Genomic DNA, 21,936 nt, shown 5'->3' with positions numbered 1-21,936 from the left:
CAACCTATACTGGAACCTGGGCTTGTTCCTGCCCAGATGCAAGACTCTACATTTTCCCTTATTATATTTCATTAAGTTTCTCCCCGCCCAACTGCAGCCTGTCCAGGTCTCTGGATGGCAGCACGGCCTCCCAGTGTCAGCCACCCCTCCCGGTTTGGTGTCATCAGCCAACTTGCTGACAGTGCACTCAATTCCCTCATCGCTGGACAGAAGATGCTCTTGCGCAGACACACGGACGGGGGGGTTTGGCCGCATCCGCCTCCCCGACGGCGATGCCCGTGTGCTGGGGACACCCGGGCGGCCCCGACCGCTCCAGGGTGAGGAGAAGCTGCTAAATTAATGCGTGCTGTGATTAAAAGACATATCCATCATTAACCAGTTGACGTGATCCGTGCTTTCCGACCACCTGCAAAACCAGGGGCTGTTTTTCAAGTTTTAGATCCTTCTGCACGACAAGAGGGAGGCAGGAGATTGCGTGATGCGTTGTTAAGCAGAGTGCTTAGTTTATATTTGGCTAATAATTAATAGATGTATTGTAAGTAAGAAACGAAACAATTATAACTGACAGCATCAATTATTTCTTAGTGTAGATGTATGTCGAAATTTCCAAAATTTGTGATTAATATGTAGTAATTATGTGAATATAAGCAATGCAAGAGCATCCAGTCTTTGGAGCACGTGTGGAGGGTGATCCCCCGAGCTCCCCAGCGCTGATAAAATACAGAATGCTGCTTAACAGCATAACTGACTCTGCTGTTAAGTTTATTTCTTTGTTTCACGGGCTCGCTGGGGAGCAACCCCCACCCGGGGGGCACCCGCGCACGGCGCCGCCCCGGCGCTCGGAGGGAGCCGGGCCCCCCGCAGCGGCGGCCCCGCGGAGGGGCGGCCCCGCACCGCGACACCCCGGGCAGCCGCCCGGCCGCTCACGGGAGCGTTTTTTTCCTCCAGGAGGCGCCAAGCGCCGCCACCGCGCCGGGAGGTGCGGGCGGGCCCGGCACACAAGCTCCTCCCCACGCCACGTGGCTCCGGAGCGCGGGGAAGGCGGCCCCGCCGCTTCCCCTTCCGCCGCTTTTCCCCTTCCTTCCGCCGCTTCCGGTTCCGTGCGCGGCGCACGTGTCCGCTCGGCCCGGTGGCGCCGGCGCCATGCTGGTGCTGTTCGAGACCGCCGCCGGGTACGCCATCTTCAAGGTGAGCCGGGCCGTGAGGGGAGCGCCCCGGGCGGGCGGCGGAAGCAGCGGCGGGACGGGAGGGAGCGGGTGCGCCGGGGTTACCGGGAAGGGCTGGGAGAGCTGGGGCTGTGCAGCTGGGGAGGAGCTGGGAGGGATCTGATCGATGGGGTCGGTATCTCAGGGTGGGTGTCAGAGGGTGGAGCAGACTGGTCAGGGGTGCCTGACAACAGGGTGAGGGGCAGCGGGCACAGACTGAAGCACAGGAGGGTCCGTCTGAACATGAGGAGAAAGTTCTTTGCTGGGAGGTGCCAGAGCCTGGGCCAGGCTGCCCAGAGCGGGTGTGGAGTCTCCTTCTCTGAGACATTCCAACCCGCCTGGGTTTATGGGTGCAAACTGGAACACAGGAGGTTCCACTGAAAGATGAGAATAAACTTCTTTATGGTGAGGGTGCCAGAGCCTGGAGCAGGCTGCCCAGGGAGGTTGTGGAGTCTCCTTCTCTGCAGACATTCCAACCCGCCTGGACACCTTCCTGTGTAACCTCATCTGGGTGTTCCTGCTCCAGCGGGGGGGTTGCACTGGGTGAGCTTCCGAGGTCCCTTCCGACCCCTGGCACTCTGTGATCCTGTGGACGCGACCCTGTGTGATCTGCTCTGGTGACCCTGCGTTAGCAAGTGGGTTGGGGGATCCCCCTGCAACCCCAAACTCTGTCGTCTTGTCACCTCTCTTGGGGGCCGGTGGAGCTTGATGATCTTAAACGTCTTTTCCAACCAAAATGTTTCTGTGTTCACTCTGCCTGCTATCCTGCACCTTCTGAGTTAGTTAGAAAGAAATCGCCTTTCCAGTGGGATCAAACCTCCAGCGCAGTGAGCCGAACCATCTCAGCCTTCCACAGGAGCCAGGAGGGGCTGAAAATAACCCACATTTTAATTTCTGAAAGCGAGGTCGGCAGCAAGCGAAGGCAGAGGAGAAGCCAAGTCCCGCTGCACAAGTGCTGCAGGTCCGGAGGGCAGACTGGTCTGCGCCTCCTTACTGGGATGGACAGGGGAGGGCACCCTGTGTCAAAATATTCTACGCAGAGTTTACCTTTTTCTTTTTTAAAGCAGTCTTTAAAGAATGTCACTGCTGGGTGCTTTTTGGGGGGGTTATTTGTCTGGGGTTTGTTTGTTTGTTTTATTTACTTGAGGCTTATGACAGGATGTGTGCTTCTGAATTTTGGGAGGCAGTCACGGTCACCCGCTTCCCTTTTCAGCAGCGTACACAGATTTCCATGGCCGGCATCGCTGTGCTGTGCCTTGCTCCTTGGTGATCAAGGATCCTCTGCAAGCTGTGTTGCTCTCAGCTATTCCCTTGGAGGTGTTGCTCTCATCAGAGGAGCAAACAGTCTAAAATAATACGGAAAAATGGGGCGTGGGCATGTTCTAAATCTTGGAAGACTTTTTCCAGTGAGTCTTACTATCTTACAGGGCACAAAATATCCATAGGTGTGTAATTTCTTTATACTAACAACCTCGATTTAGCAGCTTCTGTGGTTTTGTTATTCTCTGTGCGCCCGTGTCTGTTTGGGGAGGCTGGAGATTCTGTGGGCTTCAGCGTAGGAAAGATGAATTAGAGGAAAGAATCAGCAGGCTGAGGAAAGGAAAAGTTGCCCTCAGGTTTTTCTGTGCCTCCAAGTTCTCTGTGGGAAAGGAGTTACTATGTTTATTTGCTCAGCTACTAATTGAGTTTTAAAAAGACTGCCTCCTTGGACCTGGGTTTAAAAATCCGCAAGGGAACAAAATCTCATAATCCCAAGAACAATTTCTGCACTGAATCAAGTTGCAGTTGTGATGGATTTACGCTGTGGGGACAAAACCACAAGACTTTTGAGTGAAGCGTAAAGAACGTGATGTCGTGAAGCTCTTGGCCGTGCTGTTCCCCTGAGCGCTTTTCTAGGAATCCGCAGTACACTCCGCGCTTTGGGAAATGCACGGACGCTCTCGGGGAGTAACTGCTGACCTCCTGCTGCTTAAAAACTGAGCGGATCCCCTTTGTACAGAGATGAGATTAAGCCCTGGCTGCCTCTTAAGTAATTCTTGGCTCAGCCGATTAAGCTGTGGTGAAAAGCTGTCTTCGCAGAGATGTCCTCTTTCTTCCTTGGGCCAGGTCAGATGGATGAAAACACCTTGTGGGATATCACTCCTTCGTGTTAGGTGTCCCAGACGGGTTTGTGTGTTCCCAAAGCGGCGGCAGGTTTGGTTTTGGGTCACGGGGGTTGTGGATGAGTCCCGTAGAGGAGGTGGAGCGAGCCCAGTTTTGATCAGCAAGAGGAGCGTTCTGCTTTAATGTGCAGGTTCAGAATGACCCGGCCATCACTGAGCAACCTCTAAACCGCTGTAAATACAGGTGTGTATTGGTAGGATGGCTAAAGCTGCTGAGAGAGAACGGCGAAACTGGAGATCACCCAACTGCCGTCTGCTCACTCAATCAGCGTTAACTTCCAGTGGCTGGATGTGTAAATCTCCTTCAGGGCTTTTCTGCTGCGTGCAGGGTTGAAGGTTGTTCAAAAGTGCTTTAAACATAGTTTTGTGTGTGTTTGTTTTCTCTTCTGTAGGTTCTGAATGAGAAGAAGCTCCAAGAAGTCGACAGTTTATGGAAAGAATTTGAAACTCCTGAAAAAGCAAACAAAATGTAAGCAGTTTTATATGGGGATAGCAGCCTGGCTTTTGGAAGGACATGACTGCCTGTAGAGTTATGCACATCGGAGGTTCAGAAAGAAGTAGCGATTTTTATTTTTCAGCGTTGTAAAACCTAAGGGCTGTGAACAACGATAATATGAAGTTAGATACTCTGAGAAACTTAGATTGGAATATCAAAGTGAAAGATGAAATTAAGCCACAGATGTCATTACCATGTGCCACTGAAGCAAAAAATTACATGATATTTTGAGGAGATCTGTCAGCTTCGACAAGAACGTCGAAGCTTGTAATGCTGGAACTGGCTGAAATAACAGGTTTTTGTGCTCACAGGAAATTCTTAAAAAAAAAAAAAGTTTAATTCTTGTGAAACTAAAAACACGTGTGGCTGCAAATTGAGAGTTGGTGTTGTTGCCGATGCCGTCAGCAAGCGCTGGCACCAGCGCGTAGTGGCACAGGGGTTGCAGTCCTTGTCGTGGAGCTGGGGACAGCGCTGCTTTGCTTCCCAGTCTGCCCGGGGTGCTTTGTTCGGAAGATTTCTAACCAGCTTTGGTTATAACGGATACCTCTGAACAAGCCGTGCCTTGTGATTTGGATTTATCCCGCTCTGTAACAGTGTTCAGAGGGAAGGACAGAATATCCCACATCTTCCTGCTTGTAGTGTTGTTAATCTTGTCTTGGAAACTTCGTCTTGGCCGCTTGCTAGACGGAACGCAACTCTTAATGGATCTCCCCTCCGATCAAAGTAACTCCTCTCTCTCCTGCCTGTCTGAAAAGGCATCAGGATGAGCCTGGAGCTTCTGTTGGGCTGTACGAAGGCTTAACGCCAGCACCCAGCTTTATCTGTGACCTTGCTGCCTTCGCAGACACTTGACTCACAAAGCGCGGTGGTTAATCAGAGCCGGATTAGCCAAATGCCTGTCCCTGACAAGGAATTTACTGGCTTGGGAGAGCTCCTGAGCTGTAACTCTAGATGTCAACACCCCAGCCCGCGTGAGGGGAGAGGATCCCACAGGGGCCGTTAAGCACCGTCCGTACCGTTTGTGGCTCTGGTCAGCAGTTTGGGAGGGCACGGAAGGACTTTCTGTTGTTTCTTTTCAGCTCAGAGCTTGTATTCTAAACATCTAATTACAAGGGAGGACTTGAGGGTTCCCGGGCAATGAATCAGTTCAGTTTTAAAGGCTTTGAAGATGTGTTTGGCTGCAAAGCCTGTTAAATGTGAGCCGTGCGTTCCGCAGAGGCAGGTTCCTTTTGAAGAGGAGTGGGAAGATGCTATCGGCACTTAATCAAGGTGCAGTGCTGAGATTCAGGTGGATGATGTCTGTCTTTAAATATGAATTACAAAACAAAAAGGGGGCTTAGGTTTTCTGATGATGTTGGTCCTAGAAATACCAGATCAAAATTCTTTCTTTTTCTTTTTCTTTTTTTTTTTTTTTTTTTCAGTGAAGTTTGTGGGACCCAGCTGGATAGTCCTATCAGGCTCAAACTTGATCAGCAGGTTTAGTGGTCTTGCTTGGTTTTGAGGATCTGGATATTGATCTCTGCTCTCTCGCAGTCTTGGGGAGACGAGGGGAACTGGAGTAGCAGAGGCAGAAAAAAAGTATAATGGTTCTAGCATCTGTTTTATGTCCGTTTGTTTACACACTTATATTTTTCTTCTGTAGAGTAAAGCTGAAGCACTTTGAAAAATTTCAGGACACAACGGAAGCACTTGCTGGTGAGTTAACACCATTCTTACAAAACCAGAAAATCCTTCTCGTGCACTAGTTCACTCAATACTTCCCTCCATCCCTGCTCTGTTCCTTTGCTTAGTGTTTAAATCACAAAGTTTTCAAAGTCAACTGGTCCTGTTGGTTGATGGGGTCGTCCATCCAGTCTATAGGGCAGTAGGGATGTAGTAAAGTCTCATTTTTTCCTACCGTACTTATTCCCAAGCAGCTCACTAATGAGCAGCGTGTAGAAGGTTTGTCTGATATCTGTAGCCTGTTGTCAATGATGGATTCTTGTTGAAGCTGAATATAACTGATTTGAGTCAACCTTTCGTCACTACCACTGAGACAACAGGCACAGCAGAGATTATTGTAACTGCCCTTGTTTTATGGATGCATATTACACCTGTGTTTTTTCAGCCTGAAAAAAAAAAAAAGCCTGTAATCTTAGAAGACATTCAGGAGTTTAAACAAAAAGCCTTACGTTCAATAATTTTTACTAATTCAACAGTTAACTGCTTGATGCTGCAGGCTAGTTTGGAGAGAAGGAATAAGAGTTCCACCTAATCATTCAGAACTGGCGTGCCTGTTGCTGCTGAGCGTGCTGTATGACAGCAGTAAGGGGATGTTCCCCGTCACGTTTACGACTAAAGAATGGATCTTTGTATTCTGATGGGGTAGGAATAGCTTCTAAAGGAAGCCAAGGAAACAAGGATGGAGACGCTACCATCATACAGGAGATGCAAGTGAAACTACCGAGGTTGAAGCTGCTATATATTCCTCTCCCTGGCATATTTTTTGGATTTTGTTGCTTTTGCATAGATTTGGATTCAGATCACGTATCGTGTAGTTAGAGTGAGTCAAAAACAAGAAACAAACAAACAAAAGCCACCTCACAGAACAAAACAATAAAACAACCAACCAAGCAAAACTTCTGCTACTCTGCTTCAGGTTTACTTATCTGTGAAATGGGAGAGGTCATTCAAACTACCTACATCATGTTGATTTTGAAGGGTAGACTATGTGCGTGGTGTTCCCGGTGGGTTAGGAGCTATTGGGCAGCTTGGACGGCGGAAACCTGTCTCCATCAGAGAAAGGCTGAGAGGAGGCTCAGCGCAGCACTTAGATTTTTACCCTCACCTTTCAGTAAGCTTCTGGAAATGAGCAATCCCTGGCTTCTGCTGCATTTACTGTGATGAAGATGTTGCATCCGTCACAGAAGTTCAGCGGAGCACAGAGAATTGTAGAAGTGCCTGCTTAAAAATATATTGTGTGGGACTGTAAAGCTGTTACAGATCTATTAATACTTGAGAATGAAGGATGGCCTTATAAAGTTCTTCAGGCTAGGTGCTGTATTAAAAGGGTTCGTGTCTAACTGCCCAGTCAGTGCGTTTGGCATCACTCCTTGTCGCACATAATCATGGGCAGAGGATGCAAATAAGCCGTTACTCAATGTAGGATATCATGGTTGCTGACCAAGGGACCTGGAAAACAATTGGTTAATTAAATAGTACACAAAATGTTCCTGCATAACTTTGCCTTCAGAAATGTTAAACGTGTATCTAAAGCATATGCCATACTGTTCCTAGAGATCCTTAAAGAAAATTGACAGAAATAGAAGCAAAACCACATAGAGAAAGGAGAGGCAACTGGGAGGAAGGTTTTTTCATTTAGGCCTCCAAAGGAGCAAGTATGTAATTTTGTTCTATTTCGATTTCAGCCGCTGCGTGGCAAAGTAGCATTGCAGTTCGGACTAGAGCTACTCTGGGCAGTTAAAATAAAAATACCAAGTTAGGAGAACTATTTTTACAGGGTTTGGGAGGGGAAAGAAACTACATCTTTGGTCTTTTTGTTCTGTACAGCTTCCACAGCTCTTGTAGAAGGCAAGCTCAGCAAGAACTTGAAGAAGATTCTCAAGAAGATAGTGGCAAAAGATGCCCATGAACAGCTGGCCGTAGCAGATGCCAAACTTGGAGGTGTCATAAAGGTGATAACGGATTCTGCCGTTCTTCCCTCTGCCTCAGGCTGCTGAAATCTTAGAGTCAGGTTCCAGAGATTTTGCAGTTATTAGCAGTGGAATCTGTGGAAGATATCTGGTCCTTATGATCAAACGGGTATTGCTTTTGTACTGGGAAGATGGCATCTCGAGTACACAAGTGGACGATAGAGTAAAAGCGCTCTGAGGTGTTCGGGTTTGCTTGGTTTCTCTCTTAAGTATTGGTTAGGAGCCCAGCAGATTAAAAAATCAATTTCCCTAATGTTTGCTTCCAAAAAACGGACGGGATGTCTCTTAGATGTCAAATACCAGGTTCCCATCTAATTGCTCCCTGTTCTAGTGATTTTTTTTTCTTTCTGACCACCTCCTCATGCTGACCTAGACTTACGCAGACTGCAAAGTGAGGAGGATTTAGCATTAAAGTGAATAATACCAAGGACTTTGAACTAATCATTCAGTTTTGTTCTCTGAAAAAGACCCAAAGCCCCCAACCCTCTACCTCTGAATTTTCTCTCTGTGGCCAAACTCTTTCTAGTAAACTGCAAAATCTCGGATCTTCGGTTCTAGTGTCTGCATAGCAGATAGAGCATTACTTATAAATCTCTTCAATCTGGAATTGTGACTGTGTGGGGAGCTGGGGCTGTTGCTACGTTGAGCGTCAGGGATGACTGAACCTGTTGTGTGATCGCAGGGCTGCGGAGGGAAAACCAGGTCCAGCGAGACAGAAGGGCTTTGAGGAACATCGTCGTTGTGCCTGACTGTGGGCTGCTGGTTTCTGTCTTGCAGGACAAGCTGAATTTGAGCTGTATCCACAGCCCGATGGTTACGGAGCTGATGCGAGGGATTCGCTCGCAGATCGAGGGCCTGATCACGGGCCTCCCTTCCCGAGAGATGGCAGCGATGTGTCTGGGGCTGGCGCACAGGTGAGTCCCTTTCAGCCCGCTCTGCGTCCTCGGCTCTGCCGCGTTGCTGGCGGTGTCTCTGAGGACATGACGGGCTCTCACACTCTAAGTCAAGGCACGTTTTTATCTGAAATCTCCGTTTTCAAAGGAAGGGCTTTCCGGTTTGCACCCACCCTTTAGGGAAAGGCGTAGTCTTCACCTGAATTTGAAGTTGAGAGCGTTCCTTTGCATGTTACGTACTTCAGGATTTGGTTTTCAATGTCTCTGTAGCAGTCAAATGGGTCATTTAAAACTCCATTGCCGCTGAGGCACAAGGTGAACACCATATTTGCTGATTTGTGCCAGAATAAATACCCATATAATACATAATGTAAATGTTAAAGCCAGAGTTGTCTTCTCACCTTGCTGCCACTGCCCTTTAGATTTAGTGGAGCAGTGGTTAAATACAAAGTTGCTGGATCACCATGGGGTCAGGCATTCATCCATGAGTAACTTAATCCGTATTCTGACATGAGCTTGTCCTGTCCGTGAGCCATCGACAAGTTAGAGAACTGCTTTGCTGTAGCTAATTCCTTAAAAATACATGTGTGCGTTCGCTTAGAAAATTGGCATTAATATTGAAAAAGAACTTGGAAGATGCAAGTCCTCGTTGATATTGAGTGTCTTCTACTGCAGCATGCTGAGAAATTTTAAACATACGTTAAAGCCAGATGATAACGGCTTTCTCTGACAGTGAGAATCTGTTCCGGGAGTTTTTTCCTGTCGCTTCACACTAGCGTTCCTGATACTTGCTGCTGGGTGGGTAAAGTTTTGGGGTTTGCCTCCGGCTGCTGCGGAACTGGAGGCACAGTTGACAAATTCTTTTTGTGGGGAACCGCATGGAAAGAAAGAAAGAAAGAAAGAAAGAGAAACCGCCAGCTGGTTTCCTGGCGCAGCTCTCGGGGTACGTGTGCGTACGCGGGTCAGAGCTGCTGTGGAACTCGTCACCGTGGCGTCAGGATGCTGATGAAACTGCGTTTCTGTCTCCTCAGCCTTTCCCGATACAAGCTGAAGTTCAGCCCAGACAAAGTAGATACCATGATTATCCAGGCAATTTGTAAGTATACTCAGAGCTTAAGTTATCACCGGGTTTGGTTTAGGATAGCTGACTTCTTTACATTGTTTACAGAGAATTATTGCTGTCGGCTTCCTTCCGGCATGTTTTGGCGAAGGGGCACTGGTGTTCAGCTAGGTGCAAGGTGTGCTTTCTTAGTGGGGTTTTGCACAAGCAGGAACATTTTTAGGGTGATACAGTAATCTGGCGTCCGCTTTTTCTTAGCATAGAGATCAGCCGAAACACGGGCTGCGTGAGTTCGGTCCTCTGGGGATTTCGCTTCCCAACAGGCTTCCTTTCTGAGCGGAGACGGGAGCAGGGGCCCCACAGAACAGCGTTTTCTGACCCATTGTTTTGGTGCCACCTTGCGTAGAGGGCAACGTAGAAATAAACTCTTACGTTAGGCTCGTAAAACCCGCTGCGGCGTGTGACACTGCATTCCATCTCCTTGCTTTCTTAATGGAAAACAAACTGGAATTGTAAACACGGCGAGGAAAGCTCGTTCCTCGTTTTTCCTTGAAGCCATCCACGTCGTGATCGGCGTGCTTGCTGTGAAGCACTGGTGAGGAATCCTGTTTGGAACGTTAATTCCCAGACTGTTGTCAATGATGGAACATAGTTAAGCTGAAATTCATGATTTAATTCAGTTCATTCGTCACTACCACTGAGACAACAGATGGGAATGTTGGTATTGCGTTAGAGGGAAATATTTTAGCCTTGGGGCTCTGCAGGAACATATGCTGTGGGTGTTATACTTTTATGGTTTAAACCCTGTTATTGGTCATTTCTGGTAAGTGGCAAGCCTGTTGGGTTTGTGTTTGCTAAATTTATATTATAAAGGCAACTAGAGGGCTTAATACAATCTTTTAAGTCAAGTAATTGAATACAAGATCAATTTCTCGCCATTAAAACATTTTTTTTCCTTCAAGTTTAGTACATGGCTGAGTTGAACATCAATCTTGTGTGTAGTGCTTTGACTGAGAGGAATAGTAACTGGAATAATAACAGGAATAAAAACTGGCTGCTGCTCCCCGTCCAGGGGAACGTGCGCTGCAGCTCTTCAAGGAGTCCGTCCAAGACAGTCCCAGGGATTAAACTTTCAGGCCACACTCCTGGGAACACTAATATTTCTAAAATATTGTGCCTGGCATCATGTAGAAAAGTACAGACTTCTAACATACTGCAGCTTATGTTTCACTCCACTTTTATGGGGTAAAATACTTCAGCTTATCTCCCTTTACGCTATTTAAATTTGTCGATTTGAGAGTTTTCCATTTTTAGATTGCCTTTTTAGAGAAAAAAAGTCCGTTCTTCTCTCTCGTAGCGCTTCTCGATGACTTGGACAAAGAACTGAATAACTACATCATGCGCTGTAGGGAATGGTACGGCTGGCACTTCCCTGAACTGGGCAAAATCATCACAGATAACCTAACGTATTGTAAATGCGTGCGGAAAGTTGGTGAGTAATAAGGAGGCGTGAGCTTTTTTTGATGATTCTTTTATTAGTTTTTTCTAATAATGAAGTTTGCGGTCCAGAGAGAGACTTGCGGTTTTAAGGGAGCTTTTTTCCCCAGTTGTAGGAAGAATTACATGGGTTTGGTTAGTGGTAAATGGCTGCTCGCTTCCTGGAATTCTTCCTCTGTAATCATGCAACTGAAAATTTTGCAGCAAGCAGCTACCGAAAAGGTGAAGTACACAGACTTACAGAGTAGGGCACTTTTTTCTAGTTTCAAATGGAACATTTCCAACCCTTCTCAGCTAATGTAAACACAAAGTCAGAACACTGACATATGTTCTGGGAGTTTGGAATAGGATGACAGCAGACTTGACTCGCTGTTGTTATTTTGGCCTTTCGTCTTCATCTGTTTCTGCGCTTTTTTTACTAGTTCTTCTCGCCCCCAGCACAAACTCGCTTTCATCTGTCCCCCACAGGAGACAGGAGCAATTTTGCCTCCTCTGATGTTTCTGACATCCTACCGGAGGAGATCGAGGCGGATGTGAAGGCTGCCGCTGAGATTTCCATGGGGACAGAAGTATCAGAAGAAGATATAAACAACATAATCCATCTCTGTGATCAGGTGCGTACGTGTGGGTGAACCGCAACAGGAACTCCACTTGAGTTGGCCGTATCGGAGCCTCTTGTGCCGAGGAGAGGTTGCTAAAAGCCTTGCGATGGCAGTGATGATTCCTATATGGTTGCTCTCCTGATGTACAGACGTGAGGGTGCACAGTCACTACCTCATCTGAGCCATCTCGGGCTGCTGGTGTCCGCACAAAGAACGGGCAGTCTTTTGGTTGGAATTCCGGCATCACTGAGCTTTTCAGTCCTTGAGATGATGCTGCCGTGTAACTTCTTTTTAATCTGTGGCTTTGGAAGCACCCTGTGTTAAAAGTGGAGCGCTGGGGCCCCAGAAGAGCGAGGAGCTCTGTCCCGCTTCCGCGAACTCCCAGCTGGATCCCTTTGTGACTTTACTGGGAGTGGCAGGGTTAGGAGCAGCGAGTTCCTGTTCTTGGTCTGGACCGGGCTGCTTTTTTATGTGCATTCTCATTGTGTGCATTTCTATGGAGCGAGCAAAGAGCATTTATCCCATTTCAAGAGAATGGTAGCGAAGATTTATGTGGAAACTGAATGTTCCAGGGTTTTGTCCTGAAGAAAATGCCCTTACTGCGTATTTCTGTTCTGCTTCGCTGTCTTTGGCATGTTGTCAGCTCCTTTATCAGGAGCTTTGCTGAGAAAAGAAGTTGCATAAGGGCATGAGCAATACAGATCCAATATACTTGGTGGCTGGAGCTCTGCTCTGGGCATATGCCCTATATAAAGCTTTCCGTATATATATGCCCTATATAAAGCTTTCTGTAACTCTGGCCCATGGCTGGCTGCGCATTTTGCGTTTCATTAGTCTCCTTTGTTGGAAGTCTCAGCACTTCCTCAACTCAGCATATTTAGCTCTTAGTATTTGTCGGTCAGCTAATACTGATTCCCGTGCGCAGGTGATTGAAATCTCGGAGTATCGGACGCAGCTGTACGACTACCTGAAGAACAGAATGATGGCCATCGCTCCCAATCTCACCGTCATGGTGGGCGAACTGGTTGGAGCAAGACTCATTGCTCACGCAGGTGGGTTCCGCTCAGCAGCGTAAATCCAGCTTAGGTGACCTCCCGGGAGGTTTTCTCGGAGGAGCTGGTCGGCTAAAAGCTTTACGCAAGGGCCCGGGGAACGTGAAGGGGGGTTCCCGAGGAATCTGGGAGTACCAGCGTGAGCTTGGTAGTCGTCTGTGATGACAGAATTCTCAGTTGGCCTGAACTCCTTTGGGAATATGAGGGCAACTGAAGTCACTACCTCTTCTGAGACACTTCCTGAGCCTCCTGCTGACGTTCCGGCCGCTTCCGAGGTGAAACGCTGACAGCCCAACGTTAGGCTTGGACAGCCAGACTGGCTCGAGGTAGCAGCCGTGTTTCAGTTATCTGTGCCGCAGTTCTGCGGTGGCACGTTCTTGCTGCCAGACCTTGTCGGGAGCAGGCGTTACTCCAGCGGAATATGCTTTATTGAGTCAGCCTTCTTTCCCACTGCTGAAATCAAGCCGAGACAGGGCGAGTCGAAGCGCGAAGGACTGAAATGGCTTGCCTGTCCTTCGGGAAATGAAGGTGAAGCAGCTCCCTTAGAAAGAGATGGTTTGGAGCTTCCTACTTGGGAACAGTGTAGGAATCTAGCCTCCTGCTTCTCCAGGTGCTCCTCTGATGAATTCCCTTTGCTGTGTTACCTTCTTTTAGGTTCCCTCTTGAATCTGGCAAAACATCCAGCGTCAACAGTTCAGTTGCTGGGTGCTGAGAAGGCGCTTTTCCGAGCGCTGAAGACTAAACGGGACACACCGAAGTTTGGCCTTATCTATCATGCTTCTCTAGTGGGACAATCCAATCCCAAAAACAAAGGAAAGGTGAGTTGCGGAATTGTTTACCAGCTTGGCTTTTTTCCAGAGCGTTTATATCTGTCGACCGGATGGCGTGAGCTTCACGGCGAGGCTCTTTCCGCGATTTACTCTACTGTATTGCTTCGTGGTTACATGCAAAACGTTAAGTGTCCCGCAGCTCTTTGGATGTCATTCATTCCCGTTTGAAAAAGTGAACGGGATTGTCCATTCGACACATCTGAGTAGCAACAGATTCGTTCCCGCCGAGTCTTGGTGTAGCCCTGGCTTTCTCAAGGCGCGTGTTACCGCTTTCCTCTCTCTGATAGTAAGCTAAGGTGTTCCGGGCTTTAGTCTTGCTTGAAAAATCAGACTCTTGTTGTGCTAAAGCTAGTCACTTGTGTGGCTTGCTCTTAAAGAGCTTAGGCTTTTAGAATGCAGGTGGACAAATATTTGTTTGGTTTGTGGAAAAAGCTATTCAGCTGGAAATTACACCTCAAACTAACCCGATCTAACGGTTGGGCTGGAGTGGGATGTGTATAACTGACTTGCTGTCTCGGATGTTTCCCTCTATTTATCAAGAAAATAAGGTGTTACGTTAACAGTATTTCACTGCCGAAAGAACTATGTACTAATTTGTTTGGGGATGAAACAATACTAGTAAATAATTACTTCGTTCTTTTGTGGGTGTGGTTTGCAGATTAGAGTGAATTATTGCCTTATATTAAGTCTTAGCGTTTAATATTCTTTTTGGCTTTTCCAGATTTCTCGAATGCTGGCAGCTAAGACTGCCTTGACTATTCGCTACGATGCCCTTGGGGAGGACACCAACGCCGAAATGGGAGCTGAGAACAGACTGAAAGTGGAGACGCGACTGAGGCTTTTGGAAGAGAGGGGGGTAAGTCTAGCAGAGGGCTACGCGGAGCGGCCGTTTTTGTTCACGGCGCGATTTTTCTGACGTGCTGCTCTCCGAGTCTCTTCCCTTCACTGTGACCTAGTGTCCCCCGCCCCTGTTTTCCACCATGGCTCTCAAAAATCTGAGCACTGGTGATGCTCATTCTTCAGGAGCTTTCCCTACAGCTAAAGCAAGACGTCGTTCTGCAAATTCCTGCATTGCCCTCCCATCGCTTAATGCATATCCCGCTTCTCCATGCCTGCTGGTCCGTCTGTTGCCATCGGCACAGCGTGCTGGGAGAACGCGGGCTTCGCTTTCCTCGTTTTGGTGCCATGGCTGCTGCGTGTGATCTGGGAAATTAAAACTAGGTTCAGCCTTGCAAGCTAGAAGGTGTGATACTAGTGCCGTAATACGGCATCGCTAGAACAAAAAAGAAAAATCCAGAAAAACCTGCCTGCTCCGCCTTGAGCATTTCAAGGGAGGCAATGCTTCCTATCAAAACAAAAAGCCAGGAGCCGTATTAATCCTAAACCACAAACTGATCACCTGACGAGCACAAATTTAATTCAAATCCAGTTTAGGGCCTGTATTGTGGTTTCGAGGTTGGCCTTGTGCCAGGCATAGGGTGATACCTGCCCTGACGTGCAGCTGTCCTTGCAAAAAAGTGTGCACAAATCTGAGCTGGTCTCGGGTGGGGGCTTAGAGGAGTGATTTGCTGTGTCACCTGGCTGTGGGGTGTTTGTTCCAGTACTAGATGCCCTTTGATTGAATGGGGCTCTTAAAGAGCAATATTAGAAAGGCACATGCCTTTCTCACCTATTACCTCCCCCTCGCTATTCTGCTCGCGGGCGTAAGACTCGGACAGGTACACAGGAGCCTGACCAACAATATATGTCTGTCTTTCCATTTTTAATTCCTTTCAAGAGCTGTAGAGCTTGTGTTGTGGTTTGTTTGCATTATGAGTAATCTGTTTTTCACTTCTAAATTTTTCTTGTAGATAAGAAGAATAAGTGGCACTGGAAAAGCCTTGGCCAAGGCAGACAAGTATCAAAACAAGAGGTGAATAGATTTTCCTTTCAGCTTGGCTGAGTTGAAATAACTCTCCTTGTTTTTATTTCCAAGAAGCTTTTTGGTTGTGGACTGACTTAAGATCCAGAAAACATTTTCTGTGCTTTTAAACTCTGGTGGCAGTTCCAATTGCTAATGAGAATTTCAATTTTCCCACCTTCTCCAGTTGTGAGAAAGCCAATGAACTGGAGGGTCCTGATTTTCTAATAGTGAATTACTGACATCATCAGATAACAAGTGTATTTAGATGCTATCAGCATCAGCCCAGAAAGCCGAATAGTTTGGGAGGTGAATACGTAGCAGCTTTATTTAATCCGAAGAAATTAAATTTGAGAAAAATCATAGTTTGACTGAACTACTTTGACATGGAAGCTGTTCTAGAGACCTACTTATTTGTCTTATTCTTAGAAAAGAAAAAAACCCACTTGTTTGGAGCAAAGCTTCATCCCTTTGTTAGGTCTTGGAGGTAATAAGTAATATATACCTTAAGCAAGAGATAGGGTGTCCGCTCTGGACGCTGTTAGAGCAGTTTCTGGTGCCCAAAGCGACACTGTTAAATTGCAACTGGGACAGCTGAACATCTAAAGATGGGAGCAGGTTATTATTAGTCTGAGGCGTGACATCTGGGTTTTTCACTTAATTTGATTGCAGGCTGCTTGCTTCGCTTGGCCTGTTTATTTTGCTGAACCTTTGGTGGAGGGAGGGTAAGTGCTCAGCAAAACCAGGGCTGGGTGCTAGTTCTGTGGGGAAAAAATAGCGCCGTTGCACCCGTCTGCAGTCCCCAAACATCTTTCTCAAGCCTAGCCGGAACTTTCCGTATGTTAGGCGTTCAAAGGGATCGCCGGAGCTGCTTTTGAAAAGACGATGTCGGTAAATAAATGAGGGCACGTAAGGAGGCGGCGGCTTGGAGAGGAGGGTGGTGAGGAGACGACGTACGTACTGGTTTTTGACCTCTTCAAATGAGGAGTCACGAGTTCCTGCCAGGACACGTTCCTGCTGTTAGACGTGCTCTGCAAACGTGTCTCGGCTTGGGGCAGAGACCGGAGAGAATTCCTGGCTGTTGGGCTCAGTCTGGCGGCCTGGAAGGGAAGCTGACTCAGTCCCCATCAAACTGTCCTCGTAGTACAAAAATCGCAGTACTGCTGCTTGGCGGAGATTGTTGGAAGGGCTAAACTTGGGTTTTCGGGAGACTGGCAGGAATCGCTTTGTCTCTGTGGGACTGTGGATCCTGGGTGAATTGGCTGCATCAAAGTCATGTTTCAGAAGTTAATTGAGGTAGTTTTTAGAGATGAGGTTCAAATGAAGCATTTCAGTGTGCTTTCCAAAAAATATGTGAGAGCGCGCGTTACCTATCTTTGGCATGTTTATTTGCTGATTACTTATTTATTGATTTAGTAGTGGTATTCTAACAACAACAAGGAAGCCACTAAGCTCTTTCCTGGGTTTAACTGAAGCAGAGTCCTCTGTTTGCAAAAGGCCATGGAATCAGTTTTGGTAAAGCATCGTGCAGTGTTCATACCCATAAGAATAATTTCCGACGCTTGGAGAGTGAGCTGATGGCGCTATCTGGTAGCATTGCCACATGGTTCCCAGTCTAGTCGCTGATCTCCGTTGCTTTTGTAACCTGTGCACGGTAGCTACTTCATATTCCTATTTTAGGGACGTTTGGGTGCCCAGTGTATGCCTGGGAGGGAATAGTTGAGGCTTAATGTTTTAAACCCCCTTTTCACCTTCAGTAGGAGTTCCGTCCTGAGTCAGAAATAAAATTGCTTCATTGCTATTAGATGATTCAACCGCCCCTGAAAAGGTGCAACAAAAGAGCTGGAGGAGCAGTGCAGAAAAAGCAAAAGTGAAGCTACCTCTGTTTCTGTGTGTGTATGGATAATGAAAATATATATCTCTAACTCTTGGGGTGTATTTGTATGGCCTTCCCAAGTTGTGGGGAGCTCTGTGTGTCACCGTACAGCCGTGCTAGAAAGGCTTGCAGCAGCAGAGATCCATCTAATGGGTCATTTAAGTGCTCTTGAACAGATAGAAACCAGAACCAAACTCCGACTTAACCGCTGTCTTCTGTTCAGGTGGGACAGTTGTGGTTTGTGGGGTGTCTGCTGCGGTCACCATCACTGATGAACCGCTGCAGAAAGGGCCTCGCTACCTTGTAGATGCTTTTTTTTTCAGTTCGGCAAGGTTGGTTTGCGAATATTCTCGGGAGGTTGTGTTGGAAAGTTTGTATTCAACTGCAGGATCTTACCTGGGGGCTAGCTGCTCTTCTCGGTATTCAAACTGACTTGTTTCCTTCACTACAGCGAAGTAAAAATATTTGATCCATCTGGTGACTCTACGCTTCCCGCCGCTTCAAAGAAACGCAAAATTCAGGAGGTGGAAGAACAGGACGCAGAGGTTGCTGTGAAAGCGAAGAAGTTCAAAGCAGAGATGAAAGGTCAGTCGCTGTGTCTGCGCCGCTGGCTCGTCGCTGTGCGCGCCGTGCAGTGGGGTTTCACGCTTACAGCCAGCCACAGTACCTGGGTATTCTCCTTGGGCGTGACGCTGTATTAAAAAAAAACAAACCACAAAACCCAGCCAAACAACAAAACCCGCAATAACCCTTTATGGACCGATACCATACTGCAGTCAATTTACTTTAAATTTCTGCTTTTCAAAGAGTTATAAGCATGTAAGAACATTTAAAATCAAAACTCTACTCGTATTCTTCTTGCAGAATTTCTTGCTCGGTAGGCTGGTGTTTAGTGGGCCTCAGTATCTTGAAGACAAAAAAGCTCTTCTCTGTAAAACCAGAACTTGCCTAATTTTGTTTAAGGAATACCGTATTATTCTGCATTAGAAAAGTTTTCTGGCATGTTTCGACATGCAAACATCGAATGCAGAATTTGAGGTGAAATTGCACTTGGAAATGTCAGTCTGAATTTACATCGTACATGATCAATCGTTACTCCCTGAAGAGCTAAAACTGAACTGTGGCCACAGTTGCTCTTTCCTTCTCTGCTGAGTTCCCGTACGAAGAAAGATTTTTGGACTGCGACTGCAAAATAATCTGGTTTTATATGAAGGTTAATTTTAAGAACCGCTCTCTCTCCTCTCCAGCGTGCAGTTCAGCACCTGCAGATGGGAGGAGAAGGAAAGCGATGGGACTCACTCCTGTGCAAGCTGAGAATTAAGGCTGCGCTGCAGGGAGGCTCCTGTGTGCTCTAGAGCTGAGCTCTGTGCCCCAGCTTGTTCTCTGGTACTTACCGTAACGAGACAAGGGCACACGAGTGCTTTAGAGGCTTGAACTTTACCCGTTTGCTCTTTCAAGAATGTGGGTGTCGTCACAAACCTTTGAACCCCCTTCCCTTTGTGTATCTCCAGCGTTGTTCCCTCGGGCTCCCCTGGCATTATCAATCTGCCAGGCTCGAGCTGCTCGCAGGTGAAATATGACATTCAATTCCAGCCTGGTCTCTTACAGCATGATGGGGAGGTTTCTGTTCATAAATGTATTATTAAATGGTTTGTGCTTTTATACGCAAAACCTGCCTGTGTTTGCTTCCTTTGCTTTATTGAGCACTGATACTTCCTGCGTCAGGTGCAGCTTAGCAGGTATCCGTGAGCTGCCGGGAATTATTTCAGCAATAGACGATGTTCAGAATATTTAGAATCACAGAGTCATTTTGGTTGGAAAAGACCCTCAAGATTGAGTCCGACTGTTACCCCACCCCTGGCTCTAACCCACGTTTTAAAACTTCCCAAAGTGTTAGGTTAAGGATTCGGATGTGCTGCTTTTCTTCCTGGAAAGATGAGGCGTCCTTCGGATGCGCGGTTCATCGCTCCTGCCTTTTCCCATTCTTCTTATCTGCCGGGTCGTTGTATTTGGACACTTGGGCGTTAGAAATTACTGTGACCGTTGCTTCAGACTCTGAAGCCTGGGGTGTCTGCAGGGACAGGAGGTAGGACTATATACGGTTGTTAAATGTCCCCAGACGGATGAGCTTTGCCGGAAAGCAGCGGCTGGAGCCTTCAGGGAGGTGTTGGTGCTGAGCGGTGACGGTGCCCGCGAGCGCCGTGTGTCATCGCGGCCGGGAACTGCGACGGGCGCCAGCGCCGCTGTGCCAGACCTGAGGACGTGTAGGGTAATAACAAGTTATTTTTGCAAGGTTACCACCCAGCGTTTTGCTGGGAACCGCGTAGCTCACCAGTCCAGCTGAGCGAAAGCGTTGTCACGTAGCAAAACGTGATGCCTGTGCTCCTGTTGGACTGTATGGCTTTAATGGAGTTCATGCTCGTTTTTCAGCTACTTTTTATTTCCCTGTGTCATGCATAGGGAGGTGAGGATACTTATTTTTTGCACATTTTGAATGCCTTATGCTTGCACACTGTGAATAATGTATATGGCAGAATCCACTTATATTTACCAGTCCCTTTATCTGGAATCCTTTTGCTGTTTTGCTTCTGGCATTTTTTAATGTCAGAAAACTGCATGTGTTAGCTGGCTGTATTTTCCTGTAGACACGTCTAGAAATTTTTTACCCCGAAGCCAATTTTTTGGTCTGAAGCTTGTGTTAGAGGCACAGATTGAAGTGTATTTTTGACTCACGTAATCCTTCTGCTGCCTTGAGGAACTCAACTTGTGACAAAGTACAATCGAGATGTTAGGAGATGGTGTGTTTCAGACTTTTTATAACTGCAGTGGGTTTTTTTCTCTTCTTTTTCTAAGTGGTAAGTGACTGCTTCAGCCTGGTAATGATTTCAGCTTGGTTTCTTTACCCAGAGACTCCTGAGACTGTGGTTTGTATTCTAGAAAACGGATGGTAAATCGTAGTGCCGTTGCTGCTGTGATTAGATAAGCAGGTTCGTGGTGAATAGTTCTGGAAAATAAATGTAAGAGGGCAATAGTAAATCTTTCCTTAGGTTAGCATTCCTCTCAGCTTTATATAAATAATTCAGTTCCTGTCTTCCAGGACAGGAGAGAATTTCTGCTTTTGCATTAAATGCTTTATGTTAGCTCAGCATTAAGAGATTTTTTTGTGTTTGCCAGTCAAAACAGTTTAAGAAAAACACGGATTTGAGAGTCGTTCCATTGCTCTTGTGGTGCTGGTGAAGATACTTAGCAAACTGCGGACAGGCTTTTTTCGAAAAGAGCACTTGTAAATAAATTTGGCGGCCAAGTGAAAACATGTGAGCGTGTTTTACAGCCTAGGGGCAGCGCTGTTACCCCGCCAGACGTGGGTAGGGCTGTCCGGACGTTGTCACTCGCGTCTCACGTAGCTGTAAATACAGCTGTATATATTGGTTACAGCGGGGAGTCGTCACGCAGGTGAGGGCCAGTGAAGAGAAAGCAGGCGTAGAGGTCCAGTGTGATATTTTGCAGTCTTGCTATAGTCGTCGTGTCCTCTCGCATCTCAGCTTTTCCTTTTGCCTGTTGCTTTCTTAACTGACAAGCCGCCTTTTCTTTTTCTTCCCTCTGTGGCGCAGAAGAGGCAACTGTGGAAAATGATGAACCTGTCAAAAAGAAGAAGAAGAAAAAGGATAAGGGAAAGCAAGCGGAAGAAGAGGAGGCGGTGGGTGAGGAGCCCCCCAGCAGCCCCGCAGTGGAGGTGAGGCGCGTGGCACGGCTCGCCGGCCCGTCCTGGGAATGGGTTCTCTCCAAAACTTGTGGAGTGAGGGGAGGGAAATGCCCTTACCCGCATAACCCGGGGCACGCGGGGACAGTTTAGTGACTTTATTTCATTATACCCATCACTGAGAAGGTTCGCCTCGCAAAAGGAGGTCAGCGACGCGTTGCTTTGCTCCTCCGTTGCGGTTTGTTCATGGCAGCATTTGTTTGTTTGCAGAATACGGAGAAAAAGAAGAAGAAGAAGAAGAAGGCGAAAGAAGAGGCCGCAGACTGACGGGGAGCGGGGAGGAACGCTGCCCTCGGGCAGCTGCTTCACAGCAGCATTTCTTCATAACTTGCGTAGCCTCTTGCTGAAACCCGTAACCGCGTGCGCTGCGGGAGGGCGAGCAGCCGGGCCGGGCCGCCCGCAGTCCCGTGTCCCTGCTCTTAGGAGGGTGGCTGTGATCGCGCCGTTTCTTTTGCCGAAAAGCTCGCAATAGGTCCTCTTTTCGTATGCGGTCTCCGTTGATAAGGAATAAAAACATTTTTATGAAAGGAGATTTGATGCCCGCGTCTTTTAACTCGGTTTGCTGGGGTTTTTAACCGTTAGCAGGACTATTTCTAAGATGTATTGGTTTAGAATGATCGGCAAAAAAGAATTTCTAGATGTGTAGATGCTCTGTTGCAGTTTATTCTCTAAACAATTCAAAGGCTGTAGTGTTCTGAAGTTCTCCATAAAATGGATATAGATATCTCTGCATAATACGAAGGATGCGTTGAACAGCCGAGGTGCGTTACTGAGTTTGCACTGTAGCTCTCCTGACAAAACCTTTCTAATTGTCTTTCAAACATTTTGGTTTTGCTGCACTGACCGACGAGATTCAGACAGGAGTTTCGAACTAACGCGGCTTAGATTCTAAATCGCTTCTGTGGTGATTG

The 21,936-nt window shown here is 47.2% G+C and overlaps 1 protein-coding gene and 4 non-coding genes across 5 annotated transcripts; all 5 read left to right on the top strand.

Moving 5' to 3' along the window:
- The first annotated feature begins 1,056 nt into the window (after positions 1-1,056).
- NOP58 (NOP58 ribonucleoprotein) lies at positions 1,057-21,552 on the top strand. The gene is made up of 15 exons (XM_065637603.1): positions 1,057-1,188; positions 3,760-3,836; positions 5,506-5,558; positions 7,413-7,537; positions 8,333-8,469; positions 9,480-9,544; positions 10,866-11,000; positions 11,474-11,619; positions 12,533-12,659; positions 13,314-13,477; positions 14,211-14,345; positions 15,340-15,401; positions 17,717-17,850; positions 20,877-20,998; positions 21,236-21,552. The coding sequence occupies exons 1-15, from the start codon at positions 1,144-1,146 to the stop codon at positions 21,290-21,292; spliced, it is 1,584 nt and encodes a 527-aa protein (XP_065493675.1). The 5' UTR covers positions 1,057-1,143; the 3' UTR covers positions 21,293-21,552.
- Positions 5,821-5,909, top strand: LOC135990579 (small nucleolar RNA SNORD70). The gene has a single exon (XR_010606440.1). It is a non-coding gene; the product is annotated as a small nucleolar RNA SNORD70 (small nucleolar RNA).
- On the top strand, positions 10,134-10,221 carry LOC135990580 (small nucleolar RNA SNORD70). The gene has a single exon (XR_010606441.1). It is a non-coding gene; the product is annotated as a small nucleolar RNA SNORD70 (small nucleolar RNA).
- Positions 11,712-11,795, top strand: LOC135990577 (small nucleolar RNA SNORD11B). The gene has a single exon (XR_010606438.1). It is a non-coding gene; the product is annotated as a small nucleolar RNA SNORD11B (small nucleolar RNA).
- On the top strand, positions 12,811-12,896 carry LOC135990576 (small nucleolar RNA SNORD11). The gene has a single exon (XR_010606437.1). It is a non-coding gene; the product is annotated as a small nucleolar RNA SNORD11 (small nucleolar RNA).
- Positions 21,553-21,936: the final 384 nt, after the last annotated feature.

The sequence above is a fragment of the Caloenas nicobarica genome, chromosome 6, assembly GCF_036013445.1.
Source record: "Caloenas nicobarica isolate bCalNic1 chromosome 6, bCalNic1.hap1, whole genome shotgun sequence".
In the NCBI taxonomy this organism is placed as follows: Eukaryota; Metazoa; Chordata; class Aves; order Columbiformes; family Columbidae; genus Caloenas; species Caloenas nicobarica.
The sequence above is the reverse complement of the archived record's forward strand: the minus strand, read 5'-3'. Positions and strand labels throughout refer to the sequence as shown.